Source organism: Dendropsophus ebraccatus, unplaced genomic scaffold (genome assembly GCF_027789765.1).
Source record: "Dendropsophus ebraccatus isolate aDenEbr1 unplaced genomic scaffold, aDenEbr1.pat pat_scaffold_1684_ctg1, whole genome shotgun sequence".
NCBI lineage: Eukaryota > Metazoa > Chordata > Amphibia > Anura > Hylidae > Dendropsophus > Dendropsophus ebraccatus.
Window position 1 is genome coordinate 11,036 of NW_027209109.1, and position 16,962 is coordinate 27,997.

General features: G+C 43.9%; 1 protein-coding gene across 1 annotated transcript; it reads right to left on the reverse strand.

Annotated features, from left to right (window-relative positions):
* Nucleotides 1-5,529: 5,529 nt before the first annotated feature.
* Nucleotides 5,530-11,775, reverse strand: LOC138775519 (replication protein A 32 kDa subunit-like). Its single transcript, XM_069955951.1, has 7 exons — nucleotides 11,679-11,775; nucleotides 10,761-10,874; nucleotides 10,509-10,583; nucleotides 8,931-9,044; nucleotides 8,132-8,251; nucleotides 7,463-7,557; nucleotides 5,530-5,895 (listed from the first exon to the last, which is right to left on the reverse strand). Exons 2-7 carry the CDS (start codon nucleotides 10,803-10,805, stop codon nucleotides 5,811-5,813), a joined length of 534 nt encoding a protein of 177 aa, XP_069812052.1. The 5' UTR covers nucleotides 10,806-10,874; nucleotides 11,679-11,775; the 3' UTR covers nucleotides 5,530-5,810.
* Between the last annotated feature and the right edge of the window lie 5,187 nt (nucleotides 11,776-16,962).

A 16,962-nucleotide genomic window follows, 5' to 3' on the forward strand; every position in this document is an offset into this window, starting at 1 on the left:
CTTGGGTGGGTGACTCCAACTCCAAATTTCAACTATGTAATTTGGAGTATCAACCTGGTAGGCTCTTCGGTTCAGAACTTGACAAGTTAATGGAAGAAATGTCAGATAAGAAGGGAAAATCCCTTCCATTGACCTCCAGTAGTGGATCGTATAGACCCCAGAATTCCTTTCGTAGGGGAAGATCCCCTCAGAGAGGAAAAGGCAGATACCAGGTCAGAAACAAGGGAAGATACTACAACAAGAGAGAGGAGGAAAGCAGAACAAGGATTCAGCCAAAAAGCCTGATTTTTGACGCCAGAGGTATACCTGTGGGGGGTCGCCTGTTTTACTTTCTCCAAAATTGGGAAAAGTTAATAAAAGACGCCTGGATTGTAAGCATTATCCGCTCGGGTTACGTGCTTCCTTTATCTCCTCTTCCTCCCCCAGGTTTCTGATATCTCGGTACCTAGGTCAGGTAAAACATCCTGTACTGGAAGAAGAAATCCTGCATCTAATGACCATAGAAGCTCTGGAAGAAGTACCTCGGTCGGAGATCAGGCTAGGAGTCTATTCTCCAATTTTTCTAGTTCCGAAGCCATCCGGAAAGTGGAGGCTTATATTAGATCTAAGATATCTAAACCAGTTTATGACAAAGAAAAATTTCGCATGGAGAACATAAAGTCTGTAAAAACCCTCCTTCGGGAGGGGGACTTTATGGTAACTATAGATCTTCAAGATGCGTATCTTCATGTCCCTATCCTGCCAGCTCACAGAAGGTATCTACGCATAGCTACTCAGTTACAGGGGTGGTAAGGCACCTTCAATTCAAGGTCCTTCCCTTTGGAATAACTTCAGCCCCCTTTGTATTTACAAAAATAATCTCAGCCGTCATGGTACTCTTCAGGTTACAGGGAATAAAGATTGTTCCCTACCTAGACGACTGGTTGATTATGGCCCAGACTCAGACTCTTCTGATGTCTCAATTGAATTATGTCCTGGACATTCTTCATCAATTGGGATGGCTAATGAACCAGGAAAAATCAGATCTCGTTCCGTCCACAACGAAAACTTTCCTGGGATTCGTCATAGACTCCATCCAGATGAAGATATTCTTGTCAACGCCAAGGGTGATTCGCATACAGAGAGGGGCCCAATTTCTCATTCCACCTCGCCAGGTGTCTCTTCGGACACTCATGAGATTTCTGGGCCTTCTCTCCTCAGCTGCAGATGCGGTACCATGGGCCCTATGGCATATGAGATACCTGCAGCAAGAGGTTCTAAAGACGTGGAATCGCAGTTTGGAAGATCTGGATGCCCTTCATGTACTGTCCACGGAAACAAGGCAGTCTCTAACCTGGTGGAGACAGGTCAGACATGGAGTCTCTATAATCGATCCTCAATGGATTACGATCACAACCGACGCCTCAGGCACAGGTTGGGGTGCTCATTTGGAGGAGAGGACGATCTCGGGAACATGGAACAGGAGTCGACGCTCCCGTCGAACGTTCGGGAGCTCAGAGCTATCTATCTAGCTCTTCTACATTTTTCACCAATACTATCCCAGAAAGCGGTAAGAGTCAGGACGGACAACACTGCTTGTGTAGCTTACATCAACAAGCAGGGAGGTACCAGATCATCTCTACTTCTCAGAAAAGTGGAATGTATCTTCAGATGGGCAGAACCCAGAGTGTCCAAATTAACTGCCATGCACATCAGGGGCATTCACAACACTCTGGCAGATCGGCTGAGTCGAGGATTGACGGTTCCGGGAGAATGGTCTCTGTCGAGAACAGTATTCATTCAGTTAACCCGGAGATGGGGACTTCCTCAGATAGATCTTATGGCATCAGCAGAGAATGCCAAACTGAGGAATTTTTGTTCCCTGTACACAGCAGACAGACCGTCAATCGTGGATGCAATGTCAATTCAATGGAATTTCAGACTAGCATACATCTTTCCCCCAATCTCCATGATTCCGAGGGTTCTCATGAAGATCAGGTTGGACCAGGCATCGGTGATCATCATCACACCTTTCTGGCCGAAGAGAGCCTGGTTCACCCTCCTCATGAATATGAGCAGGGGGGAATTCTGGAAACTTCCTTTGAATCCAGACCTAATTTCGCAGGGACATCACCTTTGCCAGGACCTAGCCAGTCTCAGTCTCACAGCATGGAGGCTGAGGGGACCTTATTAGGATCAGAACAATTTTCTGCTAGTGTATTACGTACACTATCTCACGCTAGAAGTACTGCTACTAACAAATCCTATGATCGTATATGGAACATTTTCCAATCATGGGGTTCTGCAAGGCAGATTGATACTCTGAAGCCTTCTACTGCACACCTGTGGGGTTTCTCAGCAAGGATTTGACAGAGGCTTGACGCCGAGCTCCATCAAAGTCCAAATCGCATCTTTATCAGCTCACTTAAATTCTAGACTATTTCAGTTTCCGGAAGTAAAGAACTTCGTGAAAGCAATTACAAGATTAAGGCCAAGAATAACCAGACAAGTGGATTCATGGGACCTCTCATTTGTGTTGAGGCGCCTTTGTCTTCCGCCATTTGAACCATTGGAGGAGGTAGACTTGAAATTTCTCTCTTTCAATGTTACTCTGCTGTTGGCCGTAACTTCAGCCAAACGAGTAGGGGAGCTTCAAGCCCTTGGCTCAGTCCCTCCTTACATTACTTTCGCAGAAGACAAGGTAACCCTCAGATTTTTACCAGGATTTCTACCTAAGGTACCATCATTTGTGAACCTGAATGAACCAGTGGTCCTTCCAGTTTTTTCTCCCACAAGTCATTCTCAAAGATGAGGTGGATCTATCTCTATTGGATGTCTCTAGAGCAATTAGAATTTATCTGTCTAGAGTTGCAGATTTCCGTAAGGATGAAATTGCTGGTAGAACAAGGGGAAGAAAGCCTCAAAGCCCTCCATATCTCGCTGGATTTGCGATGCAATTGGATTATGCTATTTGTCGGCAGACCAAACTCCTCCAGAGTTCACAAGAGCGCATTCCACAAGAGCGGTTGCTTCCAGCTGGGCTGAGAGATCATCCGTACCCTTGGAAAGCATCTGCCAGGCCGCCTCCTGGTCGGCTCTATCAACATTTGTCAAGCATTATAGGTTGAATACAAAATTTGAAGCCAGAACAGCCTTCGCCAGATCTGTGCTCAATGCCGCTGCTCTGGAGTAACCCACCCTGGGGATATCTTGCTAGTTCCCCATCTGTTGTGATGCCAATGGGACGATAGGGAAGCAAAAATTAAGTTAATTTGTTTTCCCTGAGACCCATTGGCATCACAAGGCTCCCTCCCTTTGTTTTTTGGTGTTCTTGTCATTAGACTGATGATTCTGGGGAGGCGGGGCCTACTTATACTTCCGTAGGAGGGGATTAAAAGCTTAGCTAATTATGTTCATTAAATATTCCTTCGTCCCATGGGCTCGCAGGGGCGAGTTAACCCCATCTGTTGTGATGCCAATGGGTCTCAGGGAAAACAAATTAACTTAATTTTTGCTTCAGCCACTGTAGCCTTTGGTGGTGGCGTTACAGTGTACAGGGCAGGTACATTGAGTAGGGGTGGTGTACAGTGAATAGTACAGTGACAAGCTCATACTACACAATAATTGTGCCTCTACATGAACAACACCAGTCTAGTTTCCTCTTCATGGAGGCATTGGAGGACAATGCTGCAAGATCATCGAGGTCTCTTAGTGCAGCCGTTGCCTAACTGTCTCCAGACCTGAATCCCATAATAAAAATCTATGGGATTAGCTGAATTGCTGTGTAGAGGCCAGTAACTCAGTACCCCAGAACCTTTAACATACGTTATATACCTTCACAATACGTATATATACGTTCCTACTGTAATACCCCGTGCAGTAGGAATGTTCATATATGTTCCTGACTGAGGGGTTTGATGTGTGCAGGACCGCTGCAGTGAGAGCAGTCCTGCAGAGTGTCCCGGCAGCCCGGCATAATGACAGGCAGCTGCAATACCGCAGCTGCCTGTCATTAACCCCTTAACCGCCTCAATCTATAGCGGGACCTGATCGGTTATACCGACGGGCGGTGTTACCACTTACCACCGTTGTGTCGGATGGGCGATCTATGCATAGAGTCTGCTCTCAGGCAGGCTCTAGGCAATGATCGCAGATAACACCGATCTACGCGATGCTATGGCATAGCATAGATCAGTACATGCAATCTAATGATTGCACATTATACTGTTAAAAAAAAAAAAAGTGTAATAAAAAGTTTTTTTAAAAGTATTAAAAAAACCTTAATTATAACTATAAAAACTATAACACCCATAAAAGTTTAATATACCTCCTTGCACATTATAAAGATAAATTAAAAAATAGATAGCATATATTGTAGCATATATTGTAGCGTACAGAGTTGTCCGATCTATTAAAATATTACATTATTCCCGCACAGTGAACATCATAAACACGGGGAAAATAAAAACAAAAAAAAAAAAAAAAAAAAAAAAAAAAACACCAACCAAAATTGCTGTTTTAAAATTATATAAAAAAAAACCTATAAAAAGCGATCAAGACTTCTCTTACACCAATATATTCATAAAAACTAGAGATCATGGCTCAAAAAAATACACCTCAACCAGCCCTGTAGGTGAAAAATAAAAGGGCTATGGCTCTTAGAAGGCAGAGAGGAAGATTGCATTAATTTGACGCGGACATCCATGCATCAATGGGCTCGGTGATGAAGGTGTTAAGAAGAGTGGGACGCTTTGCCCCAGCAGACAAAAGGTGACTTGTGAACAAGTTGTGATGCTCAAGGACACATGACGAACAAGTTGTGATGCTCAAGGACACATGACAAGTTGAGATGTGGACATTTTGTAGTTGGGGTATACCCACCACTGGTGTTGGATTTTGCGACAATTTGATATGAGGAAGTCACCATTACATGCATGTTCTAATTTCAGGATATAATATCACCAAGGGCATAGCTAAAAGGCTCGTGGGCCCAGGTTCAAAATTTTAGCTTTGGTGTCCTGTAGCCTTTTCATCACGTTCTTGGCTCACTGCAGCCACTTTTGGCCTGGTCTGTTCAGTGACAGGGCGCTCAGCCAATCACCGGCCCCGGACTTGGTCAGTACATGGCTGAGCGGGCCAGAAGAGCCCGCGACGGCTGTGGGGAGCAGAGATCATAGAAGAGAGGCTACAGGTCAACTGGAAAGCATGAGCAAGTATGAACTTTATTATTTGCAATGTAAAAGGCAAGGGCTGTACAGGCATCACTGACACTCAGCGACTGCACTACACAGTGAATGCAGTTTGTCTCTGTTCACTGTGTAGTGGACCACATTCACTGACCAGCTCAGATCACATTCAAGTTAATAGGAGCTGAACTGCAGTTACAGGTCACCACACAGTGAGCAAAGAAACTCCGTTCACTGTGTTGTGCAGGCGCCGAATGTCAAGCAACCAGTGACTGATAAGTTATGCTATTTCTCCCTAGAAAACCTCTAACACCCATACAAAACTACAGTTTCATTGAGGCACAAGGCAAAGGTACAATATCTGTACAGTTTTGAAGATTTTTATTCTTTATTTTCATTGAAACAAACTATTTACAAGCATTTTCAGTAAAGCCCCTTTAGTTGGCTGGAGTAGAAGGGTTTCTTTAAGCAATTTTTTTCATCCGTAGGCCAAGTTTTCCTCTGTCACTGTTTGGAAAAAAAAAATCCCCAAAAACTAAAGTCTTAACAAATTGGATGCATCAGAATAGACAGCTTCTAAAAGTCAGCAATACTGCAGTCTGACCGGAGAAATTCTTTATTCCTTCCATCTGTAACCAAATATTGTTAATCACCATCTGTTGACTTAAAATGGTCATCATCCACTGTTGAATAAATGTGACCTTCGTTGCTGAGAAAATCCAAAGCATTTCTGAAAGTAATAATAAAAAAAAAAACCATGGTCACTTATAATACTGTCATGTCTTTGAAACGGCTACGCACCAGTAAGACCCTAAAATCACTTTGTGGCCAATCTAAAGGGTTCATGTAACAAAACCATGCAGGTTTTAGAAGAGCTTTTAAAACCATCAAGCTTCAAGGAGCTCAAAGCCGTTTGGAAAGCTTCAAGGTCTTCTAAATAAAGACAGACTAAGGGTGGTATTACACGGAATGATTATCGTTTAAAAAATCGTTAAATCGTTCGGATTTGAACGATAATCATTTCGTGTAATAGCAGGCAACGATTAAACGACCAACGAGAAATCGTTGATCATTTAATAGGATCCGGACCTATTTTTATCGTTTGATCGTTCGCTCATCGCTCGGTGGAATAAGAATTCACAGCTGAAACGTACGCAATAGCAACGACTAAACGACCGCAAGAATGATCATAAATAACGATCGTTTCGTGTACTTGGGCGAACGATTTCGGGTCGTTTGCCTTAGCGGTCGTTTAGATCGTTTATCGTTGGAAAATTGCTTGGTGTAATAGTACCCTTAAAGATCTGCTGAGAAAACGCAACAGTAGCATTTCTGAGAAATCAAGGCAGCGCCGGCACAATCTGCAATGCCTGGAGGAGGATAGATCCTACGTGGCTGAAAATCCACTTGCTCTCACAGCAATACTTCTAGAGGGTGCGTTCACACATACAGGATCTGCAGCAGATTTGATGGCCCATATTAGATTCAAATAAAATCTGTAACTTCAAATCTGCTGCAGATCCTGTATGTATGAACGCACCCAGAGTGAAGCCATCTGAATTCTAGGTTAAAGGTCTCTGAATCATTATATGTTTTCTACACTGGGTCGGAAATGGCGAATTTCGGAAATAGCTCCCTTTGCCTTAACAGCGAAGTGAAGAGATCCCTTAGTCTAAATCAGTCCTGAAGCAGTGGATGCTTTAGCTCAAAAACGGAAATTCAGGCTACTTTGTGTTTTTCATCACACTTCTCAGATTTCAGAAATTCTTCAGAGGATTCTGCTGGAGGCGGCACAGGTAATCACTGTCGATCCATTTTGGCCCAAAAGAGGTTGGTTCAGCTTGCTTAGGCAGCAAATAGAAGACCCAGCACTGTTGCCTCAGAGACAAGACACACTTCAGGGTCCAGTACCTTCTCAGGGGCTTTTAACTTTTTTGTATAAATTTATAAAAATCCAAATACCTACATTAGTAAGATCTTCGGCCAGAAGGGGACGTCACTACATTATGCAAATATAAATATGCGTATGTAGTTGCATCAGAAGGGGCTGGTGGGCGGACAGACCAGTGCCACAGAGGGGCCACATTTGGATGTTTATAAAAAGGCTGATAGCACCCTGTGTAGACAGTCCAATAATCTCTTGACAATCAGCATGCCAAAGAATCAGCAAAACAAAACAAAAAAAAGCCGCAAAAATAAATAAATCCTTGTTTGTTGGCATATCTGTTAAATAATCCAATGCTGATTTGTGCGGCCCTGTGTTTCACCTAGCGTTGTCATCAGGTTATCTTACTTACTTAATAGCATTAACATTCATTCCGTGAAGTCTTGCCTTCAGTTCATCAAAGCCCATGCCTTCATTACCTTTGCAGCTTTTAATTAGGTTCAAGATCTATTGGGGGAAAAGAACAAATCGTTTTCTTGCATGAATTAAACCCCTTGATGACCTGACATTTATTTTTGGCATGGACTCAAGCAAGTTCCATGCCATAGATTTGTATGGACAGAATGTAACGTGATTAGTCAGAGCTGCTAGGACGTCTTGCAAACACAAGATGGAACAGTTTATTTATTTATTTTTTTTAAGGAAGTTTACAGCGGGGAGAAAAGAAGCCAGATAAGAGGAAAAAGCTGCATTTCTCTTTGACAAGATTATAAAAGTTTTTGCATTTTCACCACATACTATTTGCACACATTGCCAGCATGGCCTCAGCCTCTTACCTCCCTAGCAATGTACCTGCAGGGGACACCATGGCGAGAGCCCCCAGAGAAGCAGCAGAGCTGGGCAGAGAGGAACCCCTGCGCAACAAGTACCGGGGTCTACAGCCTGCTCCTCATTCCGATCACCCTCCACACAGCTCTCAGCCATACAGGAAGTAAAAACTGACAGTCGTGTGAAAGGGGGCCTCAGACTGTGGCTACACCTTTTACCAGCTTCTGGAAAACATTTGTTTAGTTTTTATTACCTGACTTTGATGTGGTGTTAGCCCATTTGTCTGCATATCATTTCCACCTGTGAAGCTTCCTCCAGTATTTCCCATTCGTCCAGGTGTACTGAGTACTGTAGAATTTCCTCCACCTCCAGACTACATTAAAAATGGTGTAGATAATAGGGATGAATTCATCAGAAGACTTCAGTAAACTTATTGACAACTCATTGTATACAACAGGTATACAGTATACCCTCAAAACTTCACATTAAAACAAATTTAAATCCCATAAATAGATAAGCACTGTAGCACTGGCTCAGTGGTTAGCACTTGCAGCGCTGGAGTCCTGGGTTCAAATCCCACCAAGGGCAACATCTGCAAAAAGTTTGTATGTTCTCTCCATGTTTGTGTGGGTTTCCTCCAGGTACTCCGGTTTCCTCCCACACCCAAAAACATACAGATAGATTCTGCAGCGCTTCACCTGTGTGCGCTATGCAAAAAAAAATAAAAATATATAATTTTTTTTAAAGTACTAATCAAATGCCCCATGCCCAGGTTCGGACAAACCTGAGCGTACTCAAAGTTTGCTCAACTCTAATAAGCAGTCATTTTTGGCAAATGAAGTCATTAACACCTATGTAGGGAATCAGACTTAAAATAGAGAAATTAAACACCAGTAACCACTAAAGAATGATTAACCCGGGTATGGTAAATTCTTGTTAGATCTATTTTACTAGTTTCACTTGGGATAGAAATAAATGTTATTTTCAATAATGCACAGACCAAGTCAATTTTGTAACAAAAGAACAGAAGTAATACGCCAATGATGACTTACAGGAGTCTGGACATTAAGACTCATGTGAGCCTGAACAACTTCCAACATGTGAGAAACAAATTCGTTCATGTCTTCAATAGGTGCAATCTTAAACGCAACAACACTTTTCTTATTCTGTAAAAAAAAGAAAGATTCTGTTAGGTTAAGGAGACACCTTTCATTTATCCATTTGTGCCACTTTGCACAGGGGAATAAAAGCTATTTCTTAATTGTGGAGGCAAAGGCTTTCCCAAATAGCCAAAATGCCTTCTTACTTGCCCAATTTCTGCTTGACTCTTGCATACAGCACCATAAAGCATTTTTCTACACGTCATACCTGGCTAGTTTGGGTTGGAGCATACTAGAAAGTAGGCAGGGATTCAGCAACAAAGCATAGCTTAAGGGTGCGTTAACACGTACAGGATTTTCAGCAGATTTTAAGTTGCTGATTTGCTTTGAATCTATTCTGCCCCATTAAATCTGCTGAAGATACTGTACATATGAACGCACCCTAAAGGAGTATCCAAATCACAATTATTTGTAAAAAAGGTCAGTAAAAGTTAAAGTGGAACTCCGGATAAGAAAAACGTGTTTTCTATTTAAAGCGCATTAAAAGTTATATAGATGTGTCTATACAATGTATTACCGTATCTGTACAGTTCTGCCACACTGGTAGCTGATAAGTGAAAAAAAAAAATGGCCTCTGTGCCAATTCACATTGTCTCCTGCTCCCACTGCTCTCCCCCCTTAGGAGACAAATATTCCATGCTTCTGTCTCACATTGTATGTGTTTGCTGAGGACAGGCTGATGATGCAGACAGGGGGCAGGGCGGGATGTCATAGGAGGCGCAGCTGGATCCCCCAATCCCCTGAGTGATCCACCATCTCTGTCCAGCCAGAAGCAGCTGCTGCACTGATTTTACTGATTGTGATGGGGGGGGGGGGGGAGGAGGACTGTGATGATCAGCTCAGAGAAAGCATTGCATTCTGGGAACTGCTCAAGCAGGAAGGACAGAAACACAATACAGAACAAAAAAAAACCAAACAAATGGATTTTTGGTTTCGAAACTGGGATAGACAGGTAATTAACGCTATATGCTTCTGCAGGAGTTTCATTTTTTTAACCTCTACCTGGAGTTTCCCTTTAAGAAGCTTTGCAATTGGTTCATTTACCTTTTTATCTTTGTCTCCCTGCTAGGCCCCTCTAATGTATCTGTTATACTTACAGCTGGTTGTTTAGGTTCCTTACCACCTCTGTGTAATGGTATATTTACACGCAGATTTATCTGTCAGATTATTGAAGTCAAAGCGAAAAACCGACTAAACAGAACAGGGCATAAAGGAAAGACTGAGATTTCTCCTTTTCAAATCCATCCCTAGCTTTGGCTTCAACAATCTGTCAGTGTAAACAAACCATTAGGAGCAGTGGGTGGCCTGGTATCCTCACCCAATAACTAATACATTGAGAAAATGTAGATTGGACAGATGTCCCAGGTCCCTGTCATAGAGCTGGTGCATTTCTACACTGTTCAGGAATGAGACCGTATCGACAAATTTGCTTTTTTCATAAAATCTACCACTGGGATAGGACTACTCTACCTGGAATGAACGAAGATGACCGGACACTTTCACATAACTTCCTGGTGGTACCACAACATTTTCTTGACTTGCTTCCTGAAAATACAACATAACTTATCACCATTAAGTCAACCAAACAGCACATCCATGACTAGGTGGTTATTATGAGATTCCTAGTTAACCCAGTCACAAGGCAAAGAGAAAAATTTATCATTATCATAAAAATGCTAAACAAATTAAGGGAAAGGCTACAAAAAAAAACAAAAAACTTACATCTGTGTCCACCCACTGACGAATGTCCATCGGTGCTGCTGTCATGTCGTCGACTTTATATAAAATGTTTGTTGGAGCCTTTTCTGCATGTCTTACTATGCCAACAATTGTGACCTTAAAAAAAAAAAAAAAAAAAAAGCAGATTTGTTTCAGTTAGCACGTCATGATGATACTGGTTCCTGGACCTGGCTAAGACTCATGCACACATTTTGCAACACGTTGGCCCATTTATTATAACAGAAAAACTGGTCACTATGTTCACACAGAGAGAAATAGTACCAAAATTAGGGCTGGGAAGTATGGCCAAAGAATAAAATCTTGATTTTTTTTAACAGACGATTTTTGATTTAAATCTTGATTTTCTGCTAACGGTGAGGGGTGTAGTAGACGTATAGTAGATTAGGGGAGTTGTAGATGAGGGGAGTAGTGGGAGCAGGCTTGGCTGGCAGTGCACACAGTATAGACTAACGGCCAGAATTGATTAATATCTTAAAAATAGTGATCATTCACCACCTGCTTTCACAAAAGAAACTATTTTTACTAGAGATGAGCGAACCTCGAGTCCATCCAAACCCGAACTTTCGGCATTTGATTAGCGGTGGCTGCTGAAGTTGGATAAAGCCCTAAGGCTATGTGGGAAAACATGGATATAGTCATTGGCTGTATTCATGTTTTCCAGACAACCTTAGAGCTTTATCCAAGTTCAGCAGCCCCGGCTAATCAAATACTGAACGCTCGGGTTCGGATGGACTCGAACCCGATTCGCTCATCTCTAATTTTTACCTGTTCACAAACAGACCACGCTATTGGTTCCGTGACAAAAAAATAAAAATAAAAACGTAGAATGTAAGTGAAATTAATTTGAATGGTAGTCACTCCTAGACTCCAATAAAAATAGGGCCTAACAGAAGAGCGTACCTGAGAAAGCTCAACTTCTCCAATCCTAAACAACTCATCACTTTGGGAAGCAGAAAGCAGCTGTGACACTGTACACGGCACTATTTGCTGCGCCCTTGACCTCTGAAAAAAAAAAAAAAAAAAAATTGATAAAATAGAGCTTATATAATCACGTAAGAGAAAAGCATCAATCAGTATCGATTTATATCATTTTGAGTATAATAAAAAAACAGACCTGCTTAAAGTTTGCTCGAGTCTAATTACAACCATATTACATCGGACTAATCGTTCTGGAGGACCCCTTTAACATTTAAAAGGAACATGTTAGCATGTTTACTTTGCCATAACCACCAGAAACCTCATTAGGCATTACTGAGAAGGCAGTAGACTCTCACAAAAAGTAAAAACCATGCTGGAAACTCCTCTGGAATGACACCGGCTTCTTAAAGTGACTGTACCACCAGGCCCAGGCTGAAGCACTGGAGGCGGCCGACCCACCCCCCAGTGGGAAGAAACCCCAGCCCCTCCATGACGTGACTCCATTAGAATCAATGGAACCCTATCATAGAGAGGCTAGGGTTTCTTCCCACTAAGGGTGGGTCGGCCCGACTCCAGTGCTTCAGCCTGGGCCTAGTGGTACAGTCACTTTAAGTGTGGGCAGCAGCTTCTGCTGTAGTGCTGTATAAAAGCGAAGCTGTCGCCAACACACATATCCGAGAAGGCAGATGCTTATGGGTACACACAGTGGGAAAAGGATATAACACATACTGCCCCGTCAATCACAGCAGTGATGCCATGACAGCATGCTACAGAATTAGATGGCCCGAGCAATGTAGTTAACCTAGCAGATCGGTTAGATATCGTTAGGGATGTCTATACAGCCCTTGCAGTTTAAAAAGTGTTACAGTAAAGTAGATATGTTACCTCTACCTGCAGCCATCGGTGCAACTTTAGAGGCGGTTTCTGAGGTGACAGGCCGCACAGCCAAACACTGGCCGTTGCAGTCCTATCCCAGCCAGTAATTGGCTGAGCAGCTTGTCACTTCAGAGACCGGCTCTAAACTTGCACCAGCAGCTGTGCGAAGCGTGGAGAATACAGGAGGTATAACATATCAACTCTTATTTTCTTTACTCTGGCAGCCACGCATCACTATTACAAGTAGCGACACGCATGGTGGCTGATTTTAGGTCAGGACTTAAAAGACATGATCAGCCGATTGCATCGTATAATAGGGCTCAGAGTGTTCATTTTCTGCACAGCTGAAAACATGCTAACTAGTTTCCTTTAGGGTGCCTTCACACATGACGGATCTGCAGCGGATTTCTCGTTGCCCCGACGTAGCACACTGATTGGCTGAGCGTGACGTGCAGCTGGGAACCCCCAAAGCAAGCCGGTTTGTGGAGCAGGTAATGTACAAGCTCCAGCCGGCCGGGGGTTAATGGGGAGGTCTCCCGACATAATGTCCATTCCGCTGCGAGTATGTCCGCCCATAGACTTTACAGGAAAGGGATCCGCACCGGATCTCGTTCGGAATACACAGCGAGAAATCCGCTGCAGAATCGGTGTGATTCCTGACACTGTCAGATTGATTAGGTTTTCATTCTTCTACGAGTATGTAAACCTACTCAAACTGACAGTATCGGGAATCGCTGCGGATCTCACTGCGATTATTCCAGTACGTGTGAACCCACCCTTAAGCTTATGTCATAAGCCAAAGAACATACTGACGTGTAAGGAGAGTATAAATCTCCATTGTAAGCAGTTGTACTACACAGTGCCGGGAAAATACATTTTAATATATATATATATTTTATTGAGATGTAAAATCTGTGTAAGGATTTTACTCACAACGACTCCGCAGCGGATTTCACAATGCGGATTTGCAGCGAAATCCGCTGCAGATCCAGTGTCAGTTCATCCCTATGACAATACATACTCACAGCGGGATTGACATGGCCAATATGTACGTTAAGGTGACTGTACCACCAGGCCCAGGTTGAAGCACTGGAGGCGGGCCGACCCACCCTTAGTCGGAAGAAACCCCAGCCCCTCTGTGACGTGACTCCATTAGAATCAATGGAACCCTATCATAGAGGGGCTAGGGTTACCTCCCACTAAGGGTGGGTCTGCCCACCTACAGTGCTTCAGCCTGGGCCTGGTGGTACAGTCACTTTAACCTGCCCGCCGGAGCATACATCACCTGCTCCCCGGGGGATCCCGACGTCCACTCGTCCCGCTCAGCCAATCAGTGTGCTGACGTCGAGCAGAGAACCCCCGAAGCAAGCCGGAGTGGGGAGCAGGTGATATATGCTCTGGCCTGCAAGTGGGTTAACACACATACTCGGAGCAGGATGTCAATCCCACTGCGAGTATGTATTCTCATAGGGATGAACTGACACTGGATCTGCAGCGGATTTGACCGCAAATCGCAGCGTGAAATCAGCTGCAGATCCGGTGTGTGTGTGTGTTTGTGTGTGTGTGTGTGTGTGTGTAGGCACCCTCAGGGTGCGTTCACACGTACAGGGTCTGCAGCAGATTTGATGGCTCAGATTAGATCCAAAGCAAATCTTCTGCATATCCTGTACGTGTGAACACACCCTAAAAGAGCACACAATGGTGGAGATATACAAAGACTGTAATAGTAAAAGTGGCTTAGCTGCCCATAGCACCATAAGGCCTCATTCACATCAGAATGCAGCCTAAAACTGGACGCCGAAACCACTGACCTGAACCATAGATGTGCCTCCATTGTTGTCTGCAATGCACAGAGCTCACATAGATCGTAATCTGTGGCACAATCCAAGGTTCTTTTTAGGTACGGCACTAATCACATCCATGTGACTGTACCCGACCCTAGTGCGTCTCACAATTGGGGGTCAGAAGCCCGACATGTGAACGAGGCCTAAGGGGCAGGTCAACATACTAATTGTAACAAAATATTCAGGACAAAACACTTGAAGACAATATAAACTGTGTAGAACAGGATCTATCTATCTGCTGATCACAACCAATCAGAGCGCAGCTTTAATTTTACCAGAGCAATCAAAGCTGAGCTGTGATTGGTTGTTATAGGCAACATAGACCATTTCACTTACACCTGCCAATACCCTACAGACACAACTGCATAGCATGGGATCCTGTCACAGCTCACACCATATATTACTATGAGGGAAGCCAATAGCCTACTGCATAGCATGGGATCCTGTCACAGCTCACACCACCTATTACTATTAGGAAAGCAATAGCCTAACTGCATAGCATGGGATCCTGTCACAGCTCACACCACGTATTACTATGAGGGAAGCCAATCCCTAGTACACCTCCAGATTTCTTCTCGCCCTGAGTTGCGGCTGGAGATCCGAATCCCCCGGGTGACTGCATGTATCCTTCCACCTACATCCCGGAGCCGCCATAGCCGCCATCAAACTCCACCTGCATAGAGACAGAAAGATGTCCATTCAGTGACACGTCTTGTAGTAGGGGTAAACTATAGGAAACATGCGAATTAACGTGAACACCCATGATGAAGCGTTACACGCCCCGACTATGAGGGCCCTCCGGCTCCTCACACAAACTCACCGTGATGTTCCACATATTGACTGTGCACTTCTCCGTCTGCTGCATAGACGCTTCAGAAGGCCTGTTGGCGCGCTAAGAACTCCTAACCATCAAAGCCACGGCTCTTCTCCAGTCACCAATCACAAGTTTCGCCCGGCGGCGCGCCAATCCGTCCTAGCCAATCCGCGGCTTTCTGGCCAAACAACCCTCCCCCTCCAGCACTTGTCGATATTGCGCGCTGTGAGGAAGACTGACAGCCCCAACGTCCTGCTGCGTCATACACGTCATGATGCGTCCCCGCTCCTCCCACAGCACGGCGTTTGCGACTGCGCAGATGGTTGAGACTAGAATAGAGTGGGTCAAAGGAGTGTCCTCCTCCCTGTGGAGAGTCGTATTCTAGCCTCTTCTAGGAGAATAGGCTAGAATGGAGTGGGTAAAAGGAGGGTCCTCCTCCCGGAGCTGTCGCAATCTAGCTATTTTGGTAGAGTATTCTAGAATGGAGTGGGTAAAAGGAGGTAACCTCCTTCTGGGAGCCATGATCTAGTCTGTTCTATGTAGAGCAGGCTAGAATGGAGTTGGTAGATGGTGGTCTCTTATTTTTTTTTTTTTTAAATGACATTAAAATCATGTTATTTTTAAGCATGAAAACTTTTATTTTTAATTTTTTTTTATTAAAAACACTGTCATAAAATACAATATTTGAAGTATAAGTAAAAGGAGGTATCAGTGCTCTGGCCTGCCTAGTTGATAGAAGGAGGTCTGCACTCTGCAGTCAGTAATCTAGTAGAATGGAGTTGTTAGAAGGAGGTCTGCACTCTGCAGTCAGTAATCTAGTAGAATGGAGTTGTTAGAAGGAGGTCTGCACTCTGCAGTCAGTAATCTAGTAGAATGGAGTTAGAAGGAGGTCTGCACACTGCAGTCAGTAATCAGTAAAATTTAGTTGTTAGAAGGAGTCTGCCTCTGCAGTCAGTAATCTAGTAGAATGGAGTTGTTAGAAGGAGGTCTGCACACTGCAGTCAGTAATCTAGTAAAATTTAGTTTGTTTAGAAGGAGGTCTGCACTCTGTAGTCGAGTAATCTAGTAGAATGGAGTTGTTAGAAGGAGGTCTGCACTCTGCAGTCAGTAATCTAGTAGAATGGATTGTTGGGAAAGGAGGTCCTGCACTCTGCAGTCAGTAATCTAGTAGAATGGATTGTAGAAGGAGGTCTGCACTCTGCAGTCAGTAATCTAGTAGAATGGAGTTGTTAGAAGGAGGTCTGCACTCTGCAGTCAGTAATCTAGTAGAATGGAGTTGTTAGAAGGAGGTCTGCACTCTGCAGTCAGTAATCTAGTAGAATGGAGTTGTTAGAAGGAGGTCTGCACTCTGCAGTCAGTAATCTAGTAGAATGGAGTTGTTAGAAGGAGGTCTGCACACTGCAGTCAGTAATCAAGTAAAATTTAGTTGTTAGAAGGAGGTCTGCACTCTGCAGTCAGTAATCTAGTAGAATGGAGTTGTTAGAAGGAGGTCTGCACTCTGCAGTCAGTAATCTAGTAGAATGGAGTTGTTAGAAGGAGGTCCTCCCCCTGGAGTCTGTATTCTAGCTTGTTCACCATAAAGCAGGCTAGAATGGAGTGGCTGAAAGGATAAATCAGCCATCTGCCCTGTTTAGATTGGAGATCGCTGCGGGAGGTCCCAACAAGCAGAGTGACCAGGAATAGAAGGGGCTGACCGGCTGTCCGTTTGCTACTCCCCAATGTATCATAGGAG

Coding starts and splice junctions, on each gene's coding strand:
- LOC138775519 (XM_069955951.1), bottom strand. CDS start 10,805: ATGACAGCAGCACCGATGGACATTCGTCAGTGGGTGGACACAGAT. Junction 8,252..8,930: donor GTCTTAATGTCCAGACTCCT/GTAAGTCATCAT, acceptor TTTTTAATGTAG/TCTGGAGGTGGAGGAAATTC. Junction 7,558..8,131: donor TAACACCACATCAAAGTCAG/GTAATAAAAACT, acceptor TTCCCCCAATAG/ATCTTGAACCTAATTAAAAG.